Source organism: Globicephala melas, chromosome 12 (assembly GCF_963455315.2).
Source record: "Globicephala melas chromosome 12, mGloMel1.2, whole genome shotgun sequence".
Lineage (NCBI taxonomy): Eukaryota > Metazoa > Chordata > Mammalia > Artiodactyla > Delphinidae > Globicephala > Globicephala melas.
Genome location: NC_083325.1, coordinates 12143106 through 12167947, shown reverse-complemented (window position 1 = coordinate 12167947; position 24842 = coordinate 12143106). Strand labels below are relative to the sequence as shown.

The 24842-nt window shown below is 46.0% G+C and overlaps 1 protein-coding gene across 1 annotated transcript in view; it reads left to right on the top strand.

The window, feature by feature from the left end:
* LOC115842533 (uncharacterized) overlaps positions 1-24842 on the top strand; it is a 45007-nt gene extending 20165 nt beyond the window's left edge. The window contains exons 4-8 of the mRNA XM_060309867.1: positions 190-3456; positions 7414-7599; positions 11013-11185; positions 14319-14436; positions 17732-24842. Coding sequence (XP_060165850.1) covers positions 190-3456; positions 7414-7599; positions 11013-11185; positions 14319-14436; positions 17732-17920 — 3933 coding nt within the window. The 3' untranslated portion in view covers positions 17921-24842. The remainder of the gene's footprint in view (positions 1-189; positions 3457-7413; positions 7600-11012; positions 11186-14318; positions 14437-17731) is intronic.

The window sequence follows — 24842 nt, the reverse complement described above, 5'->3', positions numbered from 1 at the left end:
AAGCCAAATGTTTTCTTTAAACGTCACTCTTAGGTGACATCGTCATCATTATTATTACTATTATTATCTCTGAGATTCTCTTTAGTCTTTATTTGCACAATGGGGGTAAAGCAGCTGCCGTTGCTCTCGCTTCGGCTCCATAAACGTGTAGGCATTTTCCAGCTTCTCTTCCCCCGATTGCCCAAACAGGTCCTGCTGCTGGAAGACGCGGCGACGGCGAGGAAGATGGTGCGAGCGGCGGGCTGGTGCCTGACTTGCCTGGACGCGCTGGAAGCGGCGGGCGACGCGGCCTCGCTGCGCGGCCCCTTCGCCGACCTGGCGGTGGCGCTGCAGAGCCTGGGCGGCCTGACTGCGCGCGGATCCGAGGAGCGCCTGGGCCGGGCCAGCCGCCTGCTGCGGGGCTGCGTCCCTGTGCTGCTTGTGGCCGCCCGCGGCCACCTCCGGCGTCCCCGCGACCCGCGGCTGGCCGCCTCCCGGCGCCACGTCTTCGCTCTGGCCAGGAAGACCTTGGGCGAGCTCCTAGGGCGCCTGGAGCCCGGCGCCGCCCCAGCGGCCCGCGCCCCGCACGGCGCGCTCCCTCGGAGCCTGCGGCAGCTGCGGGAGCTGCTGGCGGCGCCCGGACCCGAGCGGCTGCGCGGCGGGCTGGACGCGCCGCTGGCGGCCGTGGTCTGGCACTGCATGCGCCTGGCCGCCTGCTCCCCGCCGCCCGAGCGCCTGCGCCTAGTGGCCCGTTGCCGCCGGCTGCTGGAGCTGCGGAGCGCCGGCGTCCGGCGCCTGGACCCGATTGACGGGCCTCCGGGGACGGGCGGGAACAGCCAGGAGCCGGGGGAGGAGTGCGCAGCGCTGTGGGCCGCGACTGAGGACCTCTCCCAGGAGGTCCGCACCGGGCTGCTGCGCCAGATCCTGGACACGTTCACCGACACGCAAAGCCCTCTTCAAAGACTGGTCCGGGCCGCCTTGGCCACTCCCTCAGTCTCCTCCCGGTGCCATGGCGAGGCCTTGCCTGAGAGCCTCCAGCTTCTCCTCGCTGCTTTCCACGACCAGGCCAACCGGATGCTCAGAGTGGCTCACTTGGTCTTGGTTTGCTGCCCACGACAGCAAACTGGCGAAGACATGGAGGCCACCATGGCAGGCCTTTGGGGGCTCGTGGTCAGAGTGCGACAGCTTTTCTCACAAGGCCCCCAAGGGTCTGGTCTGGACTGGAGCCCTGCTGCCCTGCAGGCCCTGCTTCGGGAGTGGGCCAGGGCATCTGAAGGCTTATTAGCATGTTTTGATGATGTTCTCGATATTCCTGAGTTCCTGAGTGTGTCCATTCAGGAAATGACCAAGCACTTGGACTTTTTTACATGGGCTTTGAGGTGTGGAGATTCCAGAGAGTTTGCTCCACTTGTGGCATATTTACAGGGTCGAGGGACACACATAGTGCAGGTGATGAGCAGGTATGTGGACCAAGATCGAGATCCTATTTTCCGGAATGGCCTGAGAGTCTTGATCCAGCAGCTGGAGCAATCCTCCCGGGTCCTGGGTGAGGCTGGGGAGCATTGTTCAGGCGGGCACGGCTCTCAGGACACAGATGCGCTATTAACCTTGGCGAAACATGTGATCTCTTCAGCTCAGAGCATCCGAGAGGGGCTGGATGGAACTAACCACCCAGATATCCTCAGTCCCCTTCGGGACCAAGTCCAGAGGTTGGACATGGCTGAGAGACAGCCTTATTTCATTCTCTCCAGCCTCCAGGATTGCACAGCTCCTGCACTGAAACACCAAAGGGAGCCTGGGTTGAGGAAAAGCGACAAGGGCACCTCCTATCCACCTAGGGATCATCTTTTTTGCCCCTTGATTTTTGACACCGGTCTACAGAAGGTGGACTCTCCACTCTCTGCCATCAGCAAACCCATGCTTGCTGTAGACAGCCTGAGCCACCAGGGAGTGACCTCGGCTCACACCATCCTGCAGGACCAGGATGCAGCTGTGGAGGCAGCTCAGGAGGCCCTGGCTGGAGAGGTACCACTGGGGTCAGAGACGATGACTGGACTCCAAGAAATCCCATCACTAGCACCTTCTATTATTGACGTAGCAAGGGAGATAGAACATTGCACAACTGCTAGAACTGACAGGCTTCTGGAAGTGGCTCTCCAACTGTCTGGGAAGTCCAGGGAAACCAGGCAAAGTTTGGTAGCCATAGCTGGTGACTGGTATTCTCTGTGTCAACAGCTGTTTTGCAACAACCCAGCAGCTGATCTTCAAGAGAACATGACAGTGTTCATGGAGCTTCAGCAGAACTTAGCCTCAATGGTTCAACTAGCAGTCAAAAGTGGACCCATGGATTCGGGTAAGAAGGATTCTGACTCAGCTGGGCACCCAGAAGCGCATTTACAAGTGCAAGGCAGATTGGAGGAGGCGGAGACCCATGCCAAACAGCTTTTGGACAAAGTTCTGGCCTCTGATGGTTTCCAAGCCCCCAGGTCGTGGGAGGAGAGCATTGAGGATGGGTGCCTTCTATGGTCAGTGGCTGTCCAAGACTTGCTCCAGTGCCTGGAGAGGCTCAGCGGGAGACAAGGCCTGTTCCTACTGCCCCTGCGACAGGCTGTGAAGGACCAGCAGGGGCTGCAGGAAGGGTTGGCTCAGGCAGCAGATGTTTCTCAAAGGCTCCAAGAGGCTGCTAGGCTGTCTTCTCTTCTGTGTGGGGATGAGCAGGTAAAGAGTGAGATCTCCTTTCTGTGCAGGGAGGTTCATGTGCTCACAGATGCTCTGCTGGATGTGGCACAGATCCTGGCCTCCTTCCCCAAACCATCTCCCAGCCTGTCCACCCGCTTTGAACTTCTCTGCTTGGAGCTCACCCTTCAAGCCAAGGCCCTGACTGGCCACCTCAGCAGCATCAATGCAGACTATGAACGTGTCCTCCAAGGTGCCTTCTGCCCGAGGCTCTCTGTGTGCAAAGACCCCCAGACCCAGCCAGAAGGCTCTCTGGAAAGAATGGTGTCTGGTATCCAAGCTGTGCAGGGAATTGTGGCTGGAGGTCAGGAGTCTGGGCCCTGCCAGGAAGACCTTCTCATGGCTCTGGAGAGCATTCTCGTCCTCACCAAGGAGGTAGCCCAGCGGGTCCCTGTGCTCCGAGAATGCCCAGAGGACTGGCTTCAGCAGGAGTGGGCAGCCAAGGCCCACCATGCTGTGGCCCAGCTCCAGGCCTGGAAAGGTGGTCACACCAAGGCTTGGAGACTCCTGGCCCAGTGCTTGAAGCCCAGTGATGAAGAGGACCCCACCCAGCCCCAGCTCCACCGTGGGGAGGGTCCACCAGGAGCCGCTGAAGCCAGCAGTGTAGATTCCCAGGGTGCTGCTCCAAGAGACACCGCAGGGAGCTCAGTGGGGACCCGCACTCCGGATCCAGGCATCACCGGGACAGCCGCAGACCTGGGCACGGTAGGAATCACCGGGACAGCCGCAGACCTGGGCACGGTAGGGAAGTCAGCATCCCTCCTTCTCCCCCACCTCAGCCTTCTTTCTGGTCACCAAAGCCCCCCGTCAAGTTCCAGAAAAAGCTCTCTTGGTGCCCACGTGTGTCATTCATATCTGGCAGGCAGCACAGGGCACCCTTTGAGAATCCAAGGTCAGGAACCACACTGCCTGCACTGTGTCTGCCTCTACCATTTCCAAGTTCTGAGACCTCAGAGAAGTTTCTTAGCTATTTTGGACTTTAAGATCCTAGTCTAGAAAATGGGAACATTGATACTTTCCTGGCAGAGGGTTGATGAAAGCATCCATGGAAAATACTTGCACTTGCCTGGAACATAATTAGTACGCTGTGGTAGGGCCTGTAATGATTGACTCCCATGAAGTTTTTCGCATGGCCCCATCTGGAGGGGGTTCCCCTTGCTGTGACTGACAGCACTCCTCCTGTGGATCCGGCTACTTCATGCCACCTTGACCTCCACGATGTTACCTCCCTGCTCCAGTCAGGGGTTCTTTGGTTTGCAAGTGGCCGGAGTCCAACTTGAATCCTCGTAGGCAAAAAGAAAGATCTACCGGAAGGCTTCTGGGTCTGTTGAACACCTTCCACGTATAGTCGTTTCCTTCTGGGGCACCAGACAATGTGAGGGATTGTGGAGCCCAAACATTTGATTTACTTAACATCAACCGTGGGAGATATAATAGGTTGGCAGTGACCGCCCAAGAAGTTCCCAGGTAGATGTGCTCAGCCCAGCGTTTTGTGCATAACCTGATCTGTCCCCTTCGTGACCTTATGCTTGGCTGCCCAGACTCCCCCCCAAACCTTTCCCTGGGCTTTCTTCCAAGATAAAGTGGACCAGACAATGTGTTTCTCCACCCCATTACCCTTTACTTCATCTTTCTCATTAAAATGTCATTACCATGAGAAAGGCCCTGTTCCCAGATTCGCTGGGAGCCCGGCAGGCACAGTTCCCTTGCCCCTGCAGCCTAAGCCCTCTTTGCTCTGCCTCCCGCTGTCTTCTCATCTCTCCTGTTCTGTGGCTCCTGGTCTCATGAGCTCAGACATCCTGCCAGCTCCCCCTGATCTGTGTTTCCACAGGGTCTTTCTGACACATACTTAATGCCGCTGACTTCACTGACAACACATTCTGTTTCTCTCTCAGTTCAGCTGACACAGTCCCTTTCTCAGCAAAACCTCCCGACACGAGCATTTCAGAGAACTGAGCGCCCAGGTCAGCTGGCACCCGGAATGGTGAGAAGAGCAGGCTCATTCAGCCCCCATCACCCCTCCTGTCCGCGAAGGGGTGTCACCTCTCCTGTTGCAGGCTGCTTTCCTCTGGGTGGAGAGCAAGGCCTCACATTCCAAGGTTCCTACCCCAGGGAAGCATTCTCCTTCATACACATAATTCCAGTGCATAGAAGGGGACAGTGGGGACAGTGGTCCTGCTGGGCTACCCCCGGGTGGGAGGGCAATTGGAGAGGGGAGAATCACCACCCATGGTGTGTGTCTGCTCCACTGTCCCACTCCCTGGGGCTCCTGGGGGGTGGAGACACCCTCCACACAGCCCAGAACAGCACCTCAGACTGTGAGCCCCTGAGGGATGGCATGGCCTTGGGAAGGTGCATCTTTTGGGCACTTGTAAGTCACAATCTGGAAATTCTTTATTCCAGTTATGGGCTCTCCAGCAGAGTCCTAGCCTCCTTCATTACTGAAGAGCCTGGAGACACTGCTAGCTTTGGATGTTGAAGGTCCCTGACAGTCGAATACGAGGCATGAGTTGAAAAGAATATTTCCTAGTTGCCTATCCCTTGGCTCAAGGCCCACCAAATCCCACATTTGCCATTTTCACCCTGGTTTTTAGTCACTATGGTTGAGTCTTAGTCTCAGCTGAGTTCTCACCTTTCTCTTCACGTCATATAATCCCGGGCCCTGTGGGCAGCCTGCTGGACCTGAGTGTGTTGGTCCTTCTCCAGAAAAGGCTCCGACTTGCCCCTCCCAGCAGTCAGGGGGCATCCCAACCTGTCTAAAACGAGGCCAACGAACAGTTTTCAGAAGGTGGGGGATTATTTAATTGCAGACATAATACAAAAAAAGCCAGGTGACTTCTCAATATGCACCAGCACAGAAAGTCTAAACTCTCAGCCGCTGCAGTTCAAGGGCTTCATTTTACTCATCTTTAGATCCTTCAGGACAAGCACGGTGTCTGGGGCATCGCAGGTGCATGGTAAGTGATTTAGATTGCTTGCTGGGATGCTAAAGACAGCCTAGAAGGGCAGGAGGGGTACAAATCTGGGGCAAAATGGTAATGGGAGGGATAAAGCAGATATTCTAGATGTCTCCTGAGAGGAGGGTGGTCTTGAATTGAGCTTCAGAGGCAGTTTGGGATTTGTATTTGCCAGGGAAGAGAGGAAGGACATTGCAGGCAATAAGAGCTCTGAAGTGAACTTGGTTTGCAAGTGGCTGTGAGCCCGGGGGGCGCATACCTGTGCTCAGATGTGCTCCCAATGTGGAAGTGAATACTTTATGGCTGGAGAGGAAAACAGCCTGCAGTTAAGCCTTCCCTATGGATGCCCTGTGCCACCTCCAGCCACCCACCTGGCTGGTTGCTGTTCTCGGCATCTGGACAACTTCTGAGTCAAACCCACATGATCAGGGCTTTCCCCACATGCTCGGCGGCTGTCGCCTCTGCTTGCTCCTGGGCCAAGCTTGGGGCCAAGCACCACGATGTGGAGCACCCACACCCCAGGGCAGCTCACTTAGATCCCAGCCTCCACGGTCTCCTGGTCCCAGACTCACATACGTCCCGTCCCCTTGTCTGTCACTTGGCAACCGCTCGCTTAAACACCCACCTGAGCTCTAGAGCTACCGCCAAATGATGTGATTCATCCAACCCCTTCCTTGGATCATTGGTCTCCTGATTCCACATCTTTAGCCCAGCACCCTTCCTGCGTGCTCGGCAGTGAGTGAAGCATGACAAAGACTGGACAAAGTGGCCAACAAGGTGGGGGTGGAAGGGACACATGCCTGGAGCAGTTATCCTTTGATTTCCATTCCTCTCCTGGTGAAATATTTGCTACATATATAGCCTCAGACCAAGCAGGATCGTGAACTTATATCTCCCAATTTAGATAGAATTTGCTATCACACTCATACTTCCAACAGCTACGTTATGACCCTTCTGAGACATCAGTATGCTACGTTGGGGACTTGGGGGAGAAGTCAGGGTGTAGGAAGGCCCAGAGGTTCCTCCCACCCATGTTCTCCTTCCCACCCACACCTAGGGCACAGGCCCTACCCCCAGGAGCTCAGGATCTGGTGCGTGAGGCCGAGAGATGATCAAGGCCACTCTTGACACTTTGTTATTGGGTTTACCTTCAAGGGCAGTACACTCGATTCCAGAGTCTGGAAAAGGCTTAGTGGAGGCCTCATTTAGGGTCCAAAGAAGAATAACATGGCCTCGCCCACTTCTGGTTGGCAGAAGCTGCTGTTTTTCTCACTAGAAAATAATAAGCAAGTTAATGGGGGAAAAATAATTATTCATACCAGAACTGTAAAGTCCTTTCACATGGAATAATTGATATAAAACTGTCCCAAAGTAGGGACATTCAAGGATTCCCGAATTTCTTCAAGGAGCTAGAGATTCTCCCAGGTAAGCCCTGAAAATTCACCAAAGGAAAGAAAATGTGATATTTTAACTATACTGGGGATCTGAGTCTGCCCGGTTGCAGTTTATGCAAATTCTGGGTGAAAGGAGCACAGAGCAATAGGGATTCATTGTTTCCTCTTCTCACTTTTTTTTAGGTATTTGGAGGAGATTGTCAAGAACTGCTGGCATGTGGGGATCAGGAAACCCTCTTGATTCCCACTCTTCTTTTAAAAATGCTGAAGAAGCCATTAACATCCCCACTGCAGTTAAAAGATCTGAGCGTCTTGAATTTCATCAGTTCCACCCTGTCTTCTTACAGCACCAGCATAGCGGCACCCCTGGCAGCTTCCCCAGCTGTCCAGCCTGGCCGCACACTGAGGTGGACCTGCCTCTCCCAGAGGATGGCAGCGTGAACAGTGGGAACAGAATCACCCAGGTTACCCAGGAGATGGCCAAGGAGGTGTTCCTGATGGCGCAGAGTCTGAGGAGGAGAGGATGCATCCTGGTACTTGACCTTCAGTGGGTGGTGGGAGGATTGGGCACCACGGGGGGAAACGGGTCTCCCAGCTGCTGCCCCGCAGGAGCCAGGACAGAGGGGCCACGAGCAGGGGCCATCGGGCACATAGCATTTTTCAGTGCTGTCGTCTCTCTCCATCTGGGCGTATCCTAGAGCTCACTTCATTTTTCTCTTCCCTCCTCCTGTGGGCTCGTTACTAAGGCTTTGTCTTAATCCAACGGGGAAGATAATTTACCGGAAGCTGCAGTTTAGTAAAATCAAGACCCATTCCTATCCCAGAGGATGAACTGAAGGGAGCCATTTACGTCTTTAAAAATTCCCCAAAATAGAGGTAACAGGGCTGCAAGCTCCTGAAGGATGGCCATTCAGGGCCAGCACAGCCTGGACAGGATGGGGGCTACTTTCCACTGGCTTTGGGGTGGGGGCAACTTCAACCACAGGTCACCTGTTCTGATTCTCTTTAGCCATCTCCCTGATTCAATGCAGTTAAGCATCACTTACCATCCACACACACATCAACACTGAAAAAAATAAAAGAAGTCCATTTACTGAGTGTGGGGACCAGAGGAAGAGATCGAAAGGCACCGAGAGCCCTTTAGAAAATGTCTCCTAGCGCAGGCCTGCTGGGTACTCGTGGCCCCCACACCCGTGGCTGGGCCACACGCGGTAGAGGAGCGGGGCCCAGAGAGAAGGTTGGATGTCAGGGCACCTCCAGACGAGGTGACTGCAAAGCCCTGCCCAGCAGCCCTACCACACCCAAGACTCAGGCCTTTCATTGGCCTCTTCTTTCTCCCATGTCCACTTCAGTTAGTTTCTCACTGGAACAGTTACCCCAAGGTCATTAGGTCAAAAGTGGGAGCAGTTACCACTTCTTGCTGACTTCCGTTTTCCTTCCAAACATCTCAGATATTCTAATTTCTATAGGACTTGGGTGCTGATGGGGCCATGTGGCTGAGGGCCCAGGAACATGCAAATCCTCCAGCCCGTGCTGTTCCCTGGGGAAATGTGCGCTAAAGGGAAATGACAAAAGGAAAAGCAAATGGTGGTTTTTAACAGTGAGGCTAGTGCCTGGTAAAATGCAGTGACTATGCAGAATTTCCCCCCGAATCCTCCAAATCTCGACCTTAATACCAAGCAGATTTTAACAACCAAAGTCCCTGGTACTCTTGAGTAAAATAGAGAAAAGAGTTTAAAATGGCTGGTTGGGGGGGTAACAGGCAGCACAGGCACGGGGGCAGAGCAGTAATGTTGAGTCAACCGTATTAGCAACTCTTCAGCCCTGAGGCTGGGGGCAGAATTGGAAGAAGCAGGGAGGAAGATGGGGAGAGTGGATGAAGGTTTCCCTTGGAGAGGCAGAAAAGGTAAGCACCTCCTTTCCTGGCAGAGGTCTACAAAAGACTATTCTCATGTGGTTTGAGTTTTCTCTGGCACCTTTGAGACCTAGGTTATGAGTTCTGGAATATTCCAGCTTGACCTCCTCAGTGGAGCCCTCCCCCTTCACACATGGAGATGTTCTTACTAAAGACTTTCCAGCATCACGACCTTCATCAGCACTGTCTGTGTGCCAGCAGAGAATGATAGCCATTCCTCACGTCATTATCTAGGTCAGGGAAACTGTCGCAGTAATGTGTACAAAATAAAATACCCACAGGAAAAAAGAGGGGTTCTCTCACCCTCCTCTCTCCTATTTCTTTAGTATTCCTTATCCTAAAGACCAGTAACTCTGAAATCAGGTCATCAAACCTACATTTGGTACAGGGAGAGAGCTGACAGATGCAGAGCTTGCCTAAACCCAAGCCTTATCCAAAGAGAAGTAAAGTACATATTTTAGGACTCATTTGCTAACTGGGGTGGCATATCATAAAGCAAAAACAAATTCTCGAGGGTGTGAGGACTCATGTCTTCTCCTGGGACATCATAAAGAAGTGTGCTGCCTTGGATGTTTGGGATGGGGCTTGGTTTGGGGTTGCAACGTCAGTTTGGGGGGTTTTTTTGGCGGTACGTGGGCCTCTCACTGCTGTGGCCTCTCCCGTTGCGGAGCACAGGCTCGGGACGCGCAGGCTCAGCAGCCATGGCTCACGGGCCCAGCTGCTCCGCGGCATGTGGGATCTTCCCGGACCGGGGCACGAACCCGTGTCCCCTGCATCGGCAGGCGGACTCTCAACCACTGCGCCACCAGGGAAGCCCGCAACGTCAGTTTTTTAAAAAGAAGGAGCAACAGAGTGTCAAATGACCTGGCACAGATTTGGCTAATTTAGGACTGGCTGCTTGAGTTCTGTGTTTCAAAAAGGCTGTCCCATTTGAAAGGGAGGTTTCTCGGACTGGTCTGCTGTGGAGCTTGGAATTGCTTGAATTAGGCACTGGACACATCTGTACCCACTCCTTTCTTATCTGGAATTGCAAATACCTCTAATAAACTAAGCCTCTAACATAGGTTTTTTAGGATTGTTTTCTTCCTTACAGGAGAAGCTGAGACAGCATGATACATGCAGGAGAGGGACCCAGAAGTGGCTCCCCACCAGGGCTGGCCATTATGAAAAGAATGGGGCAGACAAAATTAAGTTCTGTCCCTTAAGTTAATGTCCATCCTCATGGAATTTAGAGGCCCCTCAACAGGGCAGGTACAATAAATAGTCTGACTCCATTTTTAATGTTTGCTGACAGCTTTCAAGCCCCGACCACTCCTCCTTCTTCCCCTTGTGCTCCACATCTGGGCAAGCCAAAAGGTCCAGGCACAGTCTCCTCTGGTGCTAGTGGGAAGCTCAAACCACACAAGCCCTGACTGTTGAGTGGAAACTCCCACCCTGGCCCCATTCCCTGACCACAACAAAAGCCAGGCCGGTCTCCTTTCCTTGTTCTCTGAAGCCTTTTCAGACCTGGTTAGGAAAAGGCTTCTGTCACCAACCCATTAATTATCAGTTCCCAACTGGGAAGCTCTACATATGGCTATAGGCCTTTGACCCTTTGGTCAAGCCAAGACCTCCTTCAACCTGCACGTTCCTCACACCTGCCCTTCTTAGGGGCCTTATCTCTGCCCCGGGGCTGCTGAAAACTCTCTCTGAGCCACTGCAGGCCACAGCTCTTGTGCAGAACATCTAGCCCAAGACCAGGAGGCTGGGCCACCTTCCCTTCAGCAGTCCCCACGGACAGATGGGCCTGGACCACCTCATTCTGTGGTTTTAAAGAGAATAAGCTTCTTGCTAACCTAGAGTGTCTGGTCTTGAAGCCTCTGGAGGAGGTTCGGGACATCACAGTTTTAGACCAAGCCACAATATGTTCATTCCGGGGCTGGAATAAGTTAAGCAAGTTTGGGATGTTTACCATTTGCCACTGATTTCTTAGAGAAAACTTGCGGAGGCGTTGTTCACCTACTGCCAACTCTTTCATTTCTTTTGGTATAGACCAAAGAACAGCTCATTACCTCTGCCAGGAAAATTGCGACTTCTGGACAAAACTTCGCCAGACTTATCCGCATCATTGCTAAGAACTGTGTAGACCAAAGATGTTCCCAGGAGCTTCTGTACATGGTAGAGCAGATTCAGACAATGAGCAGCCAGCTCCGCATCATCTCCAGGTAGGAAATGGCTTTGAAGGGAAGTTGCTGTCTTCTTTCTCGAGACCCAAAGGGAGGGCTTGGAAGGGGGAATATAATTCCTTCTTTTGGATACTCCTTTTAATGTTTTTTATCCTCCAAGAATCTACGTTTATTTGAGGAATATCAAATGTTAAAAATATAGAGTGTAACTACAGAGCACAAAAAACACATTTAGGCTACTGTCATTTCTCACTGTTTCACAAACATATCTGATAATATACTTAAGAAAGAAAAAATATTTAACATGGAAAACTAGTTCCTGAGTAGGTGTGAGGATAAAGTAACCATAAGGATTTTTTTTTAATTTTTTTCTATTTTTTTGGCGGCGTTGCATGGCAGGTGGTATCTTAGTTCCCCGACCAGGGATCGACCCTGTGCCCCCCACAGTGGAAGCACGGAGTCCTTAAGTCCCCATAAGGATTAAGAATCAAATACATCAGAACTGAGGCTCTCCTTCAACATCGGTCCCTCCTCCCTTCATAACAGTGACTCCAGTGGTGCTGCTGGGCTCACAACACTTCAGGGTTACTATACAAGCACAGATGACTGATCTCTACTTTACAATCGTGTTTACGTTTTCACCATTAGCTCTCTATTGGTTTTTATACGAATCATAGCTAACAAACAAGCTGGTTATCTCTAAAAATACACTAATTGAAAAGTGAAAGCATTTTAAACGTCATTTGCCTAAGAAAAACTATGCCAGCACAAGGCTTATGTTAAGATTAATTCATTTAATGTGCCCCATGAATTAATCTTAACATAAGCCTTGTGCTGGAGTTGAACAGTTTTTGGTCATTGTCTCCATATAACAGTTTTCACGTTGATAATATAGAACACCAGAATAGAAGTATAGGATGGTTTCATTTCCACCCAAGTCCCTTAATACCTGCAGTGGCATATTCATCAGTAAGAAACGTTTATTAGTAATATATTATGGGAAAGCTTGGTAGTTAAGACTATTATCAATTATTGTGAGGCATAAAAATAACATCGCCAAGACCAGGGTATATAAATTGTTTTTAAACTAAACACAAAGCCTGGTTACTGTTCTCTAGGAAATAATATTTCAGGCACAAAATCATGTCACAATTAGCTACCAGATTTTTTCTACTTAAGATACAGGAACTGTAATTAATTTTAGCATTTCAAATATGGGTATTGCTGTAAGGGTACTCTGGATTTGTTTAAATCAGGTATAGTAGGACATGCAAACATGGATGTGACAAGGAAGACGGAAGAAAACAAGGAAGACAATCCCTCACGGACCCTTAGAAACAGGAACCATGTCGGTAGGACCACATAGGGAAGCACCAGGGTCAGTCAAAAAGCAGAAGGAGTGAGGGGAAAGCATGGACAAATCCTTTACTGTGTTTTCGTGGGAAGGAATGGACAAGTCAGGGGAAGTAGGCTAAACAGCTTTAGGACTGGTTAATTTGAATTTGGGCTCTGGAGTATAGAGATTATCTCTAGCTGTCTGGCACCTGGCTCTGGGGTGATTAGGGCAGGGGAATAGTGGCCCAGAGTATAAGAGCGCTATAAAGGAGAAGGTTGGGGGTGTGAACTTCGGATTGGTTGGTTTGCATGTATAAGTGCACTTGCAGGCAAGTGGTTTACTCTAAGAATTGGCTAACCCTGGGAGGGGCAGTCTTTCCAACATCAGATGGCCCTAAGATAGTGCATCAGAAACACAGAAAATAAAAAGGCATGATTAATACAGGTACATTTATCAAGTTCCCAGTTCTCTAAAGGATCTGGACGTCCTGAGATTTTACCAAAGTTAGTCACTTAAGTTTCACAGCATCTTCATTTTCTTTTTAATTTTAATTTTTATTGAAGTATAGTTGATTTACAATGTTGTGTTAGCTTCGGGTGTACAGCAAAGTGATTCAGTTTTATCTAAATCAATCTATCCTTTTTTATTTTAAATCAATTTATTTATTTTTGGCTGCTTTGGGTCTTCGTTGCTGCGCACGGGCTTTCTCTAGTTGCGACGAGCGGGGGCTACTCTTCGTTGTGGTGCGCGGGCTTCTCATTGCAGTGGCTTCTCTTGTTGCAGAGCATGGGCTCTAGGCGCGCAGGCTTCAGTAGTTGTGGCACGCAGGCTTAGAGCACAGGCTCAGTAGTTGTGGTGCACAGGCTTAGCTGCTCTGCAGCATATGGGATCTTCCCAGACCAGGGATTGAATGTATGTCCCCTGCATTGGCAGGCGGATTCTTAACCACTGTGCCACCAGGGAAGTCCTATCTATCTATTCCTTTTCATATTCTTTTCCACTATAGGTTATCACAAGATATCAAACACAGTTCCCTGTGTTATACAGTAGGTCCTTGTTGTTTATCTATTTTATGTATAGCATCTTCATTTTCATTGGTGAAAAACAACTTGTCTCACTAAATTCAGTTACACTCAGTTTAAAGCAAGTATCATTGAGGTGTGTGATTCAATTAAGAAATAGCAGTCTGATCTTTGATTAGAACTTTTACTTTAAGTCCTGAATGCAATTCTAGACAAAATTTCTTGTTCCCTTTCATTAGGTATGGATGTTGGCATTTATTCTGCTAGGTCTCTTCAGTTATTTTCATTAAAAAGACTTCTTAGCAGACTCACGGATATACAGAACAAAATAATGGTTACCAGTGGGGAGAGGGTAGTGGGGAGAGGTAATATAAAGGTAGGGGATTAAGAGGTACAAACTATCATGTATAAAATGAGCTGCAAGGATATATTGTGCAACATGGGGAATATAACCAATATTTTATAATAACTATAAATGGAGTATAAACTTTAAAAACTGTAAATCAGTATATCGTACACATGTAACATATAATATTGCGCATCAACTATACTTCAATAAAAATTTTTTAAAAACATACTTCTTGTTAATTTATAGATTCTATATGAGTCATACTTTCTTAGTATCAAAATATAAATTTTATGTTAAAATGTTAAATTATACCTTAAGAACTTTCTTTCTCTGAATAGTCCCTACAAAGGCATCCCAGCTTTCTGGAAGAGGCTCACGTTGTAAAACCATCTGGTATTTGTTTATTTGAGATTATGCCTCTTACCTGGTATAATGTTAACTGCTTTCCTCCTGTCAATTCCCAAGAGTAAAGGCCTCCTTGGCAAGAAGCAAGTCCTCTGAAGAGCTCCTGGTGGAAAATGCACAGCGGCTCCTCCGTGCTGCCTCTAAGACTGTGAGGGCTGCAGAAGCCGCCAGTCTCCGGGTAAGTGCTAATCCCAAGGGTGGACACTGGCACAGACATGCACAGGACCATGACTCAGGTCACAGGCTGAGAGCAACATTGCAGACATTCATGAGGCAACTCTACCTGCTTCTTAGCTATTAAATTCAACTGCATTTCTTACCCAAACCTGTCACCTGATTTCTTGTGCATTTTAGTTTGGTTAATTTCTATCAACCTACCTTCAGTTCCACTGATTCTTTCTTCAGCTGTGTCCAAGCTGATGAGCCTGTCAAAGCATTCTTCAATCTGTTACCACATTTTTTCTTATTTTTAGCATCTCTGTTTATTTCTCATAGTTTTTGTCTCTCTGCTAAAACTCACCATCTGTTCATGCATTTTGTCTACTTTTTCCACTAAAGTCACTAATATATAAATCATAGTTATTTTTAACTTCCTATCTGATGGTTTCAACATGTGGCTCATATCTGAGTTTGGGTTTCTTTTTTTTTTTTTTAATTATTTTATTTTTGGCTGCATTGTGTCTTTGTTGCTGCGTGTGGGCTTTCTCTAGTTGTGGTGAGTGGGGGCTACTCTTTGTTGCAGTACGCGGGCTTCTCACTGCAGTGGCTTCTCTTGTTGCGGAGCACAGGCTCTAGGTGCACGGGCTTCAGTAGTTGTGGCATGTGGGCTCAGTAGTTGTGGCTCGCGGGCTCTAGAGCGCAGGCTCAGTAGTTGTAGAGCATGGGCTTAGCTGCTCCGCGGCATGTGGGATCTTCCCAGACCAGGGCTGGAACCCGTGTCCCCTGCATTGGCAGGCGGATTCTTAACCACTGCACCACCAGGGAAGTCCCATGAGTTTGGGTTTTTTGATTGCTTTGTCTCTTGACAGCAGATCCTTCTTCTTTGTGTGTCTTTTAATTTTCCATTGAAAACTTGACATCATGCATAGACTGGCAGAGACTAAATGAATACTATGTATGCCTGAAAATGGGCCCACCTCTTCTTCTAGGCCTTTAGTGTGTGTGCGTGGTGGGAAGTGGGGGTGTGAGTCAATATAGTCAGGAGTTGAGCTGAGTTTGGGTGGCATTGTTACAGTCATCCTTGGGTAACCACTGAATTCAAATGTTCTAGCATTACTTTGTGTTCAGTGTGGGGTCCGGGTTACCAGAGGGTTTTCATCAATGTTCCTGTTCCACTGTCAGCTTGAGGCTTTCCTTGTGAGTGTGCACCTCAGGGGTGTTCTCTCTCAATGTTCTTGCCTCTCCATAGCCTACTTGTTACTTGTGACTCGATGATTGCTGGTCTGGAGAGGAGGTGGTAGTGTTCATTGTTGTTCTCACTCAGCCTCAATTGTAGGCAGGCCCTGTTCCTCCCTCAGCAATAGGAGACTTTCGTTGTGGCCTCTCCCGTTGCGGAGCACAGGCTCCGGACGCACAGGCTCAGTGTCCATGGCTCACGGGCCCAGCCGCTCCGCGGCATGTGGGATCTTCCCAGACCGGGGCACGAACCCGTGTCCCCTGCATCGGCAGGCGGACTCTCAACCACTGCGCCACCAGGGAAGCCCAATAGGAGACTTTTAACAGTTATGAATTCAGGATGGTTTTCTGCTTCTTCCCCCGAGGTAGAGGGCTGTATTCTGTCTTCTTTCTCCGCTTGCAGTGGTCTTGACCTGTGCCCTGGGGATGACAGGATTTGCCGTCCTTCCTTCAGTGACTTGAGCTTTTGTGCCATGAAGAGACAGATGTGGGCAGAGATCTGTGCCTTTGTTGCAGTGATGGCCGCTCCTCTTCCCAAAGCCTGCTCCACAAGGGAGAAAGTCCCAACCTCCTGCCCTGTCCCAAATCTTTGTCATGAGCACCAGGAGAGGTCCTGGAGAAAGCCTGTGAACAGGTGTGGATTTTTCTTAGTTGTGGTTCTCATGGGTCCTATACACTCACACTCATCTACAACTGGCCACATCAATTTGTTAAGAATTTTAGCTAAAATCTTCTGATCAGGTATATGATAGTCTCATCTTCCTCCCATGCTCTATCCTAAGGAAGCCAGTGCTGGGCCCCTGCCTCTCCCTGAAAGAGGCTGTCTTTTCTTAGATTTCAGTCCAGTGAGTTGCCCTTCAACCTTACTCTCTAATAAGTTCAAGAAAAGTTATGATTTTGTGGATTATCTGACTTTTTCTTGTTGTTAGGGTGGGAGCAACTCCTTTTCCAGCTTTCTATGTCCTAAGTGAAGGCAGGAAATGGGAAATATTTGGGTTCCCAAAAGAATACCCTGCCAGGGCCTTCACATGTGCTATTCTACCTGTGTGAGATGCATTTCTGCCCCTCCACTTCTACCAAATTGTCTCATGTCTGTCTCCTTCTTATCTTTTAGGCCCAAACTTAAATTCCACCTCCTCAAAAGGGATGAAATACCCCCCACTATATCTAAATGAAATCGCACCAAGTGTCCCCTGCTTTAGTACCTTGTATGGTTCCTTCGTAGCACTTATCACATTTTGTAGTTGTCTGCTTCTTTTCCTCACTTTTATGTGTTTGTCTGGCTCTGTTATTAGAATGTATACTTCATGAAGCCAGAGACCTAGAATAGTGGGCAAGTGCATGGAGGCACTAAATAAATAGAACGGGAATTTTCATTTCAAGTTTAAAGAAACTTTGTACCGATTAAATTCAAAGAGTACATAAAAGAGACACACCCAGTGAAAAGCATTTGGAAAATGTGCATACTTGAACTACAAGTCCCAGAATTTCTTGAATATAAAGAAGGCTGAGAGAAAAGCTCAGGACTGGCCCTATGGATCAGTGAGCATCTCTCCCGCCAGCACGCCAGCGTGGCCACAGCCACAGCCTCCCGCAGATCCTGCAGCACCACCCAGGGCAGGGCCAGTCCCCAGGTCCCAATGCCCAGGCCATCTGACTGCAGGAGAACCTGAGGGCCAGGCTGAGTGCTTGCTGTGTACACCCGTGTCCTGGCTCTGCTTAGGCCGCTGGCTAAAGACCCATGGATAGTTTGCATAAAGCAAAATGAATAAAGCAAGATCCAGGAGGCAGAATTTGGGTTAGAGAGAGATTTTTTTTTTTTTTAATTAACTACAGTCCCAGAACATTCTATCGTGATAGACAAGATCCTTTGTTCTGTTGTGCTTGTCCTTTAAGAATGAGTGGGCTCCAATTCAGAGCCCAAACACGATTCCTTGCTCTCTATTCAATTTAGGGCTAAAATATCAGAAAACCAGTCCCAGCATCACTCAGAAGAATCCCCTAGGAGCTCCAATGAGCTGACACTGGGAGAGAGTGCACAGCACCTCCTAGTACTTAATCATCTCTCTCTCCTCCAGGGTTTGAGACAGCCTTCCCCAGATCCGGAGGAACTGGAAGTTGCTGCCTTCTGCTTGCAGTGGAGAAGAAAATTGCGAAGGCACAGACTTCAAGAAACCTCAGACCTCGACTGTGATGAGCTGGGCCTGCGAAAAACAAGCACTAAAGGGCCCCCGACACTCGTGGCCCTGGTTCAAGAAGCCTTATAAAAGCTGAGCAGTATTCTCCAAGTCAGACTCTCTGTTGATGTGTGCACTGGCCCTGAGACTCTGGGAGCCCATGGAATGTGCCTTTTAGGCCGAATCAGCCTGTGGGGACACAGGGGGACACGGTGGGTTGGGTGGGTGCAGGGCAGCCAGGGCTGGGCCTTGAACAGAGCTATCCCGACAGTATTCCCAGTCAAGGGGACAGCTCTGGGCCCCTGGTGAGACTGCCGTCTTCCTGGGAAGGATACTTAGCTTTCTGGGTTTAGAAGGAACATCACACATAGACTGGGCAAGGATGGGGTAAAAAACACCCAAGCCCTATTAGCTTAAGCCTATATTAAGATGTTGCAATGTGAAAACAGTCCCAGCACGTTCTACAGGGATCCAGGAACTGAAAGATTTATGGATTAGATTGGTAGTCAGTCCGAGTTCACCTTGCGTGAATAACTTGGCACTGTTCACACTTTCAAGGTGTGAGGAAACTGAAGATGTGCTACTTGGGGATACAGTGCAGGAGCTGCAAGTCTGAAGGCCCTGAGTTGTGATTTGGTGAATCTGGGTTTAGCATCTGGGATGGAGAGGAACAGTTGGGCATTAAGGTCTTGGAGAGTCAGTGGAAATTTTTCAGTTCTCAGGATCTTTCACAAAACCTATTTGGTAAAGGAATGAGGAGACCAGTGACCTTCACCTCAGGGGTTGAACTGCATGGGCCAAAAGTGGAGAACTGGGTCTGGAGGAGGGGGATGTAGACAGGGACTGGATACATGATCTCGGAGCAGGGATGCCCTGGGGGCTGGGGCCTTGCTTGTTTGGGGGACATCGTGCCACCCTCTTATATTCTGGTACGGCCCATAGGGAGGAGGGCTGACACTAGATGAGGCAGAATTTCCCACAACCCAGTGGGATTGTGGTTCAGATTTACAGTAAATAAAGATAGGGATTTCTTTCCACTTTAAAAAAAAAAAAAACAGAATACAATGTGATGTTTTGCCTTGTATACACCCATTAAATCATCACTACAATTGGGATAATGAATATATGCATCACCCCAAAAGTGTCCTCACTCCCCTCCGGGGTCCCTGGAATGACTGATCTGCTTTGTCACTTAATGATTAATTTGAGGGACTTCCCTGGTGGTCCAGTGGTTAAGACTCTGTGCTCCCAATACAGGGGGCCCGGGTTCGATCCCTGGTCAGGGAACTAAATCTTGCATGCCACAACTAAGAGATCTTGCATACCGCAACAAATATCCCGCACGCAGGAACCAAGATCCCACATGCCACAACTAAGACCTGGCGCAGCCAAATAAATAAATAAATATTTTAAAAATAAATAAAATTTGTCAACCTAACCCGTTTTAAGAAAAAAAATTAGTTTGATTAGTTATCTGCAAATCAATCAATGTTATACGCCACGTTAACAATTAGAATAAAAATCATATGATCATCTCAACAGATGCAGAAAAAGCTTCTGACAAAACTCAACATCCATTTATGATAAAAACTCTCAATGAAGTGTGCATAGAGGGAACATACCTCAACATAGTAAAGGCCATATATGACAAGCACATGGCTGTCATTGAAAAATTAATCAGTCAATCTAAGAAAGAAATGGAAGATTTTATTTGAGCCAAATTGAGGATTGTTACCTGGGAACAGCCTCAAGGAAAGTTCTGAGAACTGTTCTGCCCATTAGAGGTCAAAGCACAGTTATGTAAGTTTTTAAGACAGAGGCTGTACATAAATAACGTATTGTTGACAGTTTATACAATGTAGTGAATAGTGGGTCATGGTTCATCGTGGTCCCTTACAAGATTAAGAAGGAATGTTATCTTTTAAGTTGCCTTGTTGGTGCTGGGAGAATGTTGCTCTTTATGGTGGAGCAGATATTCTGCTGATTGGAAAATGTAATATAATGCAGGTGCACAAAGCACAGCAGAGAGGAGAGAGGAGGCCAAAGTGCAGAGAAAATTTTTGATGTTTAAATTTTTCTTGACTTGTCATAAAATATGAATTTTATTTCACACAGCTAACATCATACTCAATGGTGAAAAGCTGAAAACATTTCCTCTAAGAGCAGGAACAAGACAGGGATGCCTATTCTCACCACTTTTATTCAACGTAGTATTGGAAGTCTTAGTCACAGCAAATCAGACAAGAGAAAGAAATTCCTTTTATCTAAATTGGAAAGGAAGAAGTAAAATTGTCACTGCTTGCAGATAACATGATACTATATATAGAAAATCCCACAGATACCACTAAAAAACGATTAGAACCAATACATGAATTCCGTAACTTGCACAATACAAAATTAATATAACAGAAATCTGCTGCATTTCTATACACTAACAATGATATATCTGATAAAGGGCTAATATCCAAAATATACAAAGAGCATATACAACTCAATATGAAAGAAAAAAACAAATTTAAAAATGGGCAGAGGGGGACTTCCCTGGTGGCGCAGTGGTTGAGAGTCCACCTGCCAATGCAGGGGACACGGGTTTGTACCCCGGTCTGGGAGGATCCCACATGCCGCGGAGTGGCTGGGCCCGTGAGCCATGGCCGCTGAGCCTGCGCGTCTGGAGCCTGTGCTCCACGACAGGAGAGGCCACGACAGTGAGAGGCCCGCATACCGCAGAAAAAAAAAAAAAAGGCAGAGGACCTGAACAGACATTTTTCCAAAGAAGACATACAGATAGCCAACAGGCACATGAGAAGATGCTCAACATCATTAACTGTCAGGCAAATGCAAATCAAAACCACAAGGATATATATCACCTCACACCTGTCAGAATGGCTATTATCAAAAGACAACAAATAAGTGTTGGTGAGGATGTGGAGAAAAGGGAACCCTCGTGCACTGTTGGTGGGAATGTAAATCGGTGCAGCCACTATGGAAAACAGTATGGAGGTTCCTCAAAAAATTAAAAATAGAACTAGCATACGTCCAGAAATTCCAATTCTGGGTATTTTTCCAAAGAAAACAAAAACACTAATTTGAAAAGCTATATGCAGCCCTATGTTCACTGCAGTACTATTTATAATAGGCAAGATGTGGAAGCAACCCAAGTGTCCATCAACAAATGAATGGATAAAATATACATACACAATGGAGTATTACTCAGCCATAAAAGAAGAACGAAATCTTGCCATTTGCAACAACATGGATGGACTCAGAGGGTATTATGATAAGGGATATAAGTATGACAGAGAAAGGCAAACACCACATGATTTCACTTATATGTGGAATCTAAAAAACAAAACAAATAAACAAAATGAAAATAGCCTCATAGATACAGAGAACAAAAGGGTGGTTGCCAGAGGGAAGGGGTGAGGGGATGAGTGAAACAGGTGAGGAGAATTAAGAGGTACAAATTCCAGTTGTAAAATAAATAAATCACAAGATTTAATGTGCACAATAAGGGATATAGTCAATAATATTGTGATAACTTTGTATGGTGACAGATGGACACTAGACTTACTGTGGTAATCATTTTGTAATGTATAAAAAATTGAATCACTCCGTTGTACATCTGAAACTAATATAATATTGTAAATCAATTACACTTCAATTAAAAAGATTAGTTTGCATTACCTAGGATTTGTGTAAAAATGGAATCATACAGTAGGTGTTCTTTTACCCCTCTAGCTTCTTTCATTCAGCATAATTATTTTGAGATATCCATGTTACTATGTATATCAAGATTCATTCTTTTTCATTGCCTAGTAGTATTCCATTATATGGATATAGGACAATTTGTTTATCCACTCGCCTGTTGATGGACATTTGTGTTGCTTGCAGTTTGGGGCTGTAACAAAAATATCTGCTATGAACATCTTATGTAAGTCCTTGTACACACAAATGCTTTCATTGCTTCAGGAACATTTCTAGTAGCGGAATGGCTGGGTGGTAGTGTAAGTGAATGTTTACATTTTTAAGGAAACTGCCAATTTTTTTTTCAGAATGTCTGTAGTGTTTAACATCCCTACCAGCTATGTGTGAGAGTTCCAGTTCCTCCACTTCCTCTCCAATACTTGGTATGGTCATTCTTTTTCATCTTAGCCTTGTAATAGGTGAGCAGTGGTATTTCACTGTGGTTTTAATTTGCGTTTCCCTAAAGACTTATGATGTTGACATCTTCTCATGTACTTATTTGCTATCTACACATCTTCCTTGCTGAAGCATCTTTTCAAATCTGCTGCCTATTCTTTTTTTCTGTTTTTTTTTCTTATTGTTGAATTTCGAGAGTTCTTTTCATATCCTAGATACAAGTTCTTTTGTTCAGTATGTGATTGCAAATACTTTCTTCCAGTCTGTAACTTGTCTTTTCATTCATTTAACAATGTCTTTTAATTTTTAAGTACAATTTATCAATTTTTGGGGGGGTATATGGATTATGCTTTTTGTGTGCTAAGAACTCTTTGCCAAACTTAGGTCACAAAATTCTATGTTTTCTTCTAAAAGACTGAGAGTTTTACATTTTACATTTAGATATATATCACATTTTGAATTAATTTTTGTTTGAAGTGTGAGGCAGAGGTCAAGATTTGTTCATTTGGGTTTCTTTTTTTTGTATATGAATGTCCCATTGTTCCAACACTATAACTTTAAATGACTATCTTTTTGCATCAAATTGTGTTTGCACCACTGACAAAAACCAACTGACCATGTTTGTGCAAGTCTGTTTCTAAAATCTGTATTCTTTTCCATTAATTTGTATGTCTATTCTTTCATGAATATCACACTGTCTTCATTCTTGTAGTCTTATTGCAAGCTTTACAATCCAGTAGTTTAAGTCCCCCAACTTTGTCCTTTGCAAAATGATTTTGGTTATTCTAATTTTTTGGCCTTTCATATACAAGCTGATTCTAGAATCAGCTTGTCTGTTATCTCCAGAAAATTTTGCTGGGGTTTTGATTGGAATTACATTAAATCTATAGATCAGTTTGGAGAAAACTGACATCTTAACTATGTTGAGACTTACAATCCATGAGCACAGTGTATCACTCCAGCATTTTGTAGTTTTTAGCATAAGGTTCCGTGCATATTTTATATATTAAACCTCAATATTTCACTTTATAGAATTGTTGTAAATGGTACCATTTAAAAAATTTTTGTTTCCAAATTTTATTACTAATATACAGAAATACAACTGATTTTTAAAAATGTTAACCTTGTATCCTGCTACCTTCCTAAACTCACTTATTGCTTCTAGGAGCTTTTTGTAGATTCCTTAGGATTTTCTATGTAGATATAACTGTCATTACTGTAAAGTTTACTTCTTCCTTTTTAATCAGTCTGTCTTTTATTTCTTTTCCTTGTCTTATTGTGCCGGCTAGAACTTCCAATATAATGTTGAAGAGGAGTGAGAGTGGACATTCTTGCCTTGTTAGGGGGAAAGCATTCAGTCTTTCACCATTAACTATATTGCTAGCTGTAGGCCTTTTTGGTGAATGTCCTATATCAGGTTAAGAAAGTTCCTTTCTATTGTTATATGTGAGAATTTTTATCATGAGTGGATGTTGAATATTGTAAATACTTTTAATGCATTGCATTAATTAATATAACTACGTGGGCGTTTTAATTTTTGTTTTGTTTTTGTTTGTTAATATGCTAGATTACATCAATCAACTTTCAAATGTTGAAACAACCTTGCATTCCAAGGATAAACACCACATGGTCATGACATATTATTCTTTTGATGTATCGTTAGATTCTATCTGCTAGTATGTTTTTGTTGAGGATTTTTGTGTTTGTGCTCATGAGGAACATTGGACTGTAGTTTTTGTTTGTTTCTTTGTACTGTCTTTGGTTTTGGTATTAGTGTAATACTGGCCCCATATAATGATTTGGGAGGTGTTCCCTTCTATTTTCTAGCAGAGAATTGGTGTTATTTCTCTTTTAAATGCTTGATAAAATTCATCAGTGATACTTTATGGGCCTGGTGTTTTCTTTATGGGAAGATCTTAATTAAAATATTATTTTTAAATAGGTATAGGATATTCAAGGTGAATACTGGTAGTCTGTGGAGTTAACGGAATTGTTTATTTCTTTTAAGGTCAAATTTATTGGCATAAAGTTATTCATAATATATTATTATTCTTTTACTATCTATAGGATCTGTACTTATGTCACTTCTCTCATTCCTGATATTGGTGATTTGTCTTTACTCTTTTTTTCCTAATAAGCCTCTGTAGAGATTTCTCATCTCGATTTTATTTATTTTTTTATATAACCAGCTCTTGGTTTTGCTGACTTTGTCTTAGATTTATGTTTTCTATTTCATGAATTCCTTATCTTATCTTTAACATTTATTTTCTTCTGATAACTTTTGGTTTAATTCTCTCTTCTTTTCAAGTTTCTGAATGTTGATGGTAAGGTCTTTGTTTTGTGGCATTCTTCTTTTCTAATATGGGCATCTACTGCTGTACATTTCTAAGCCCTATTTTTGCTTCATCCCACCAATTTTGATATTTTTTTATTTCTCATTATACATTCTAATTTCCTTTTTAAATTATTTGTTGACCCATGGATTACTTGGAGCTGTGCTATTTAGTTTCAAAATATCTGGGGGAATTTCCAGAGATTTTCTGTTTTGACTTCTGATTTAATTCCTTTATGGTCAAAAAACATACCTTGTAGTACTTGAATCCTTTTAAATTTATTGAGCCTTGTTTTATGGCCTGGGTTATAGTCTATCTTGATAAATGTTCCATGTATACTAGAAAAGAAGTGCATTCTGCTGTTGTTAGTTGGAGTACTCTATAAAAACCAATTAGGTCAAGTTGACTGACACTGTTGCTCAAGTATTTGATGTCCTTACTGATTTTCCTTCTACTTGTTCTATCAATTTTAAGAGTAGGATATTGAAATTTGCAAATGTAATTGTGAATTTGCGTATTTTATAGTTCTATCAGAGTTG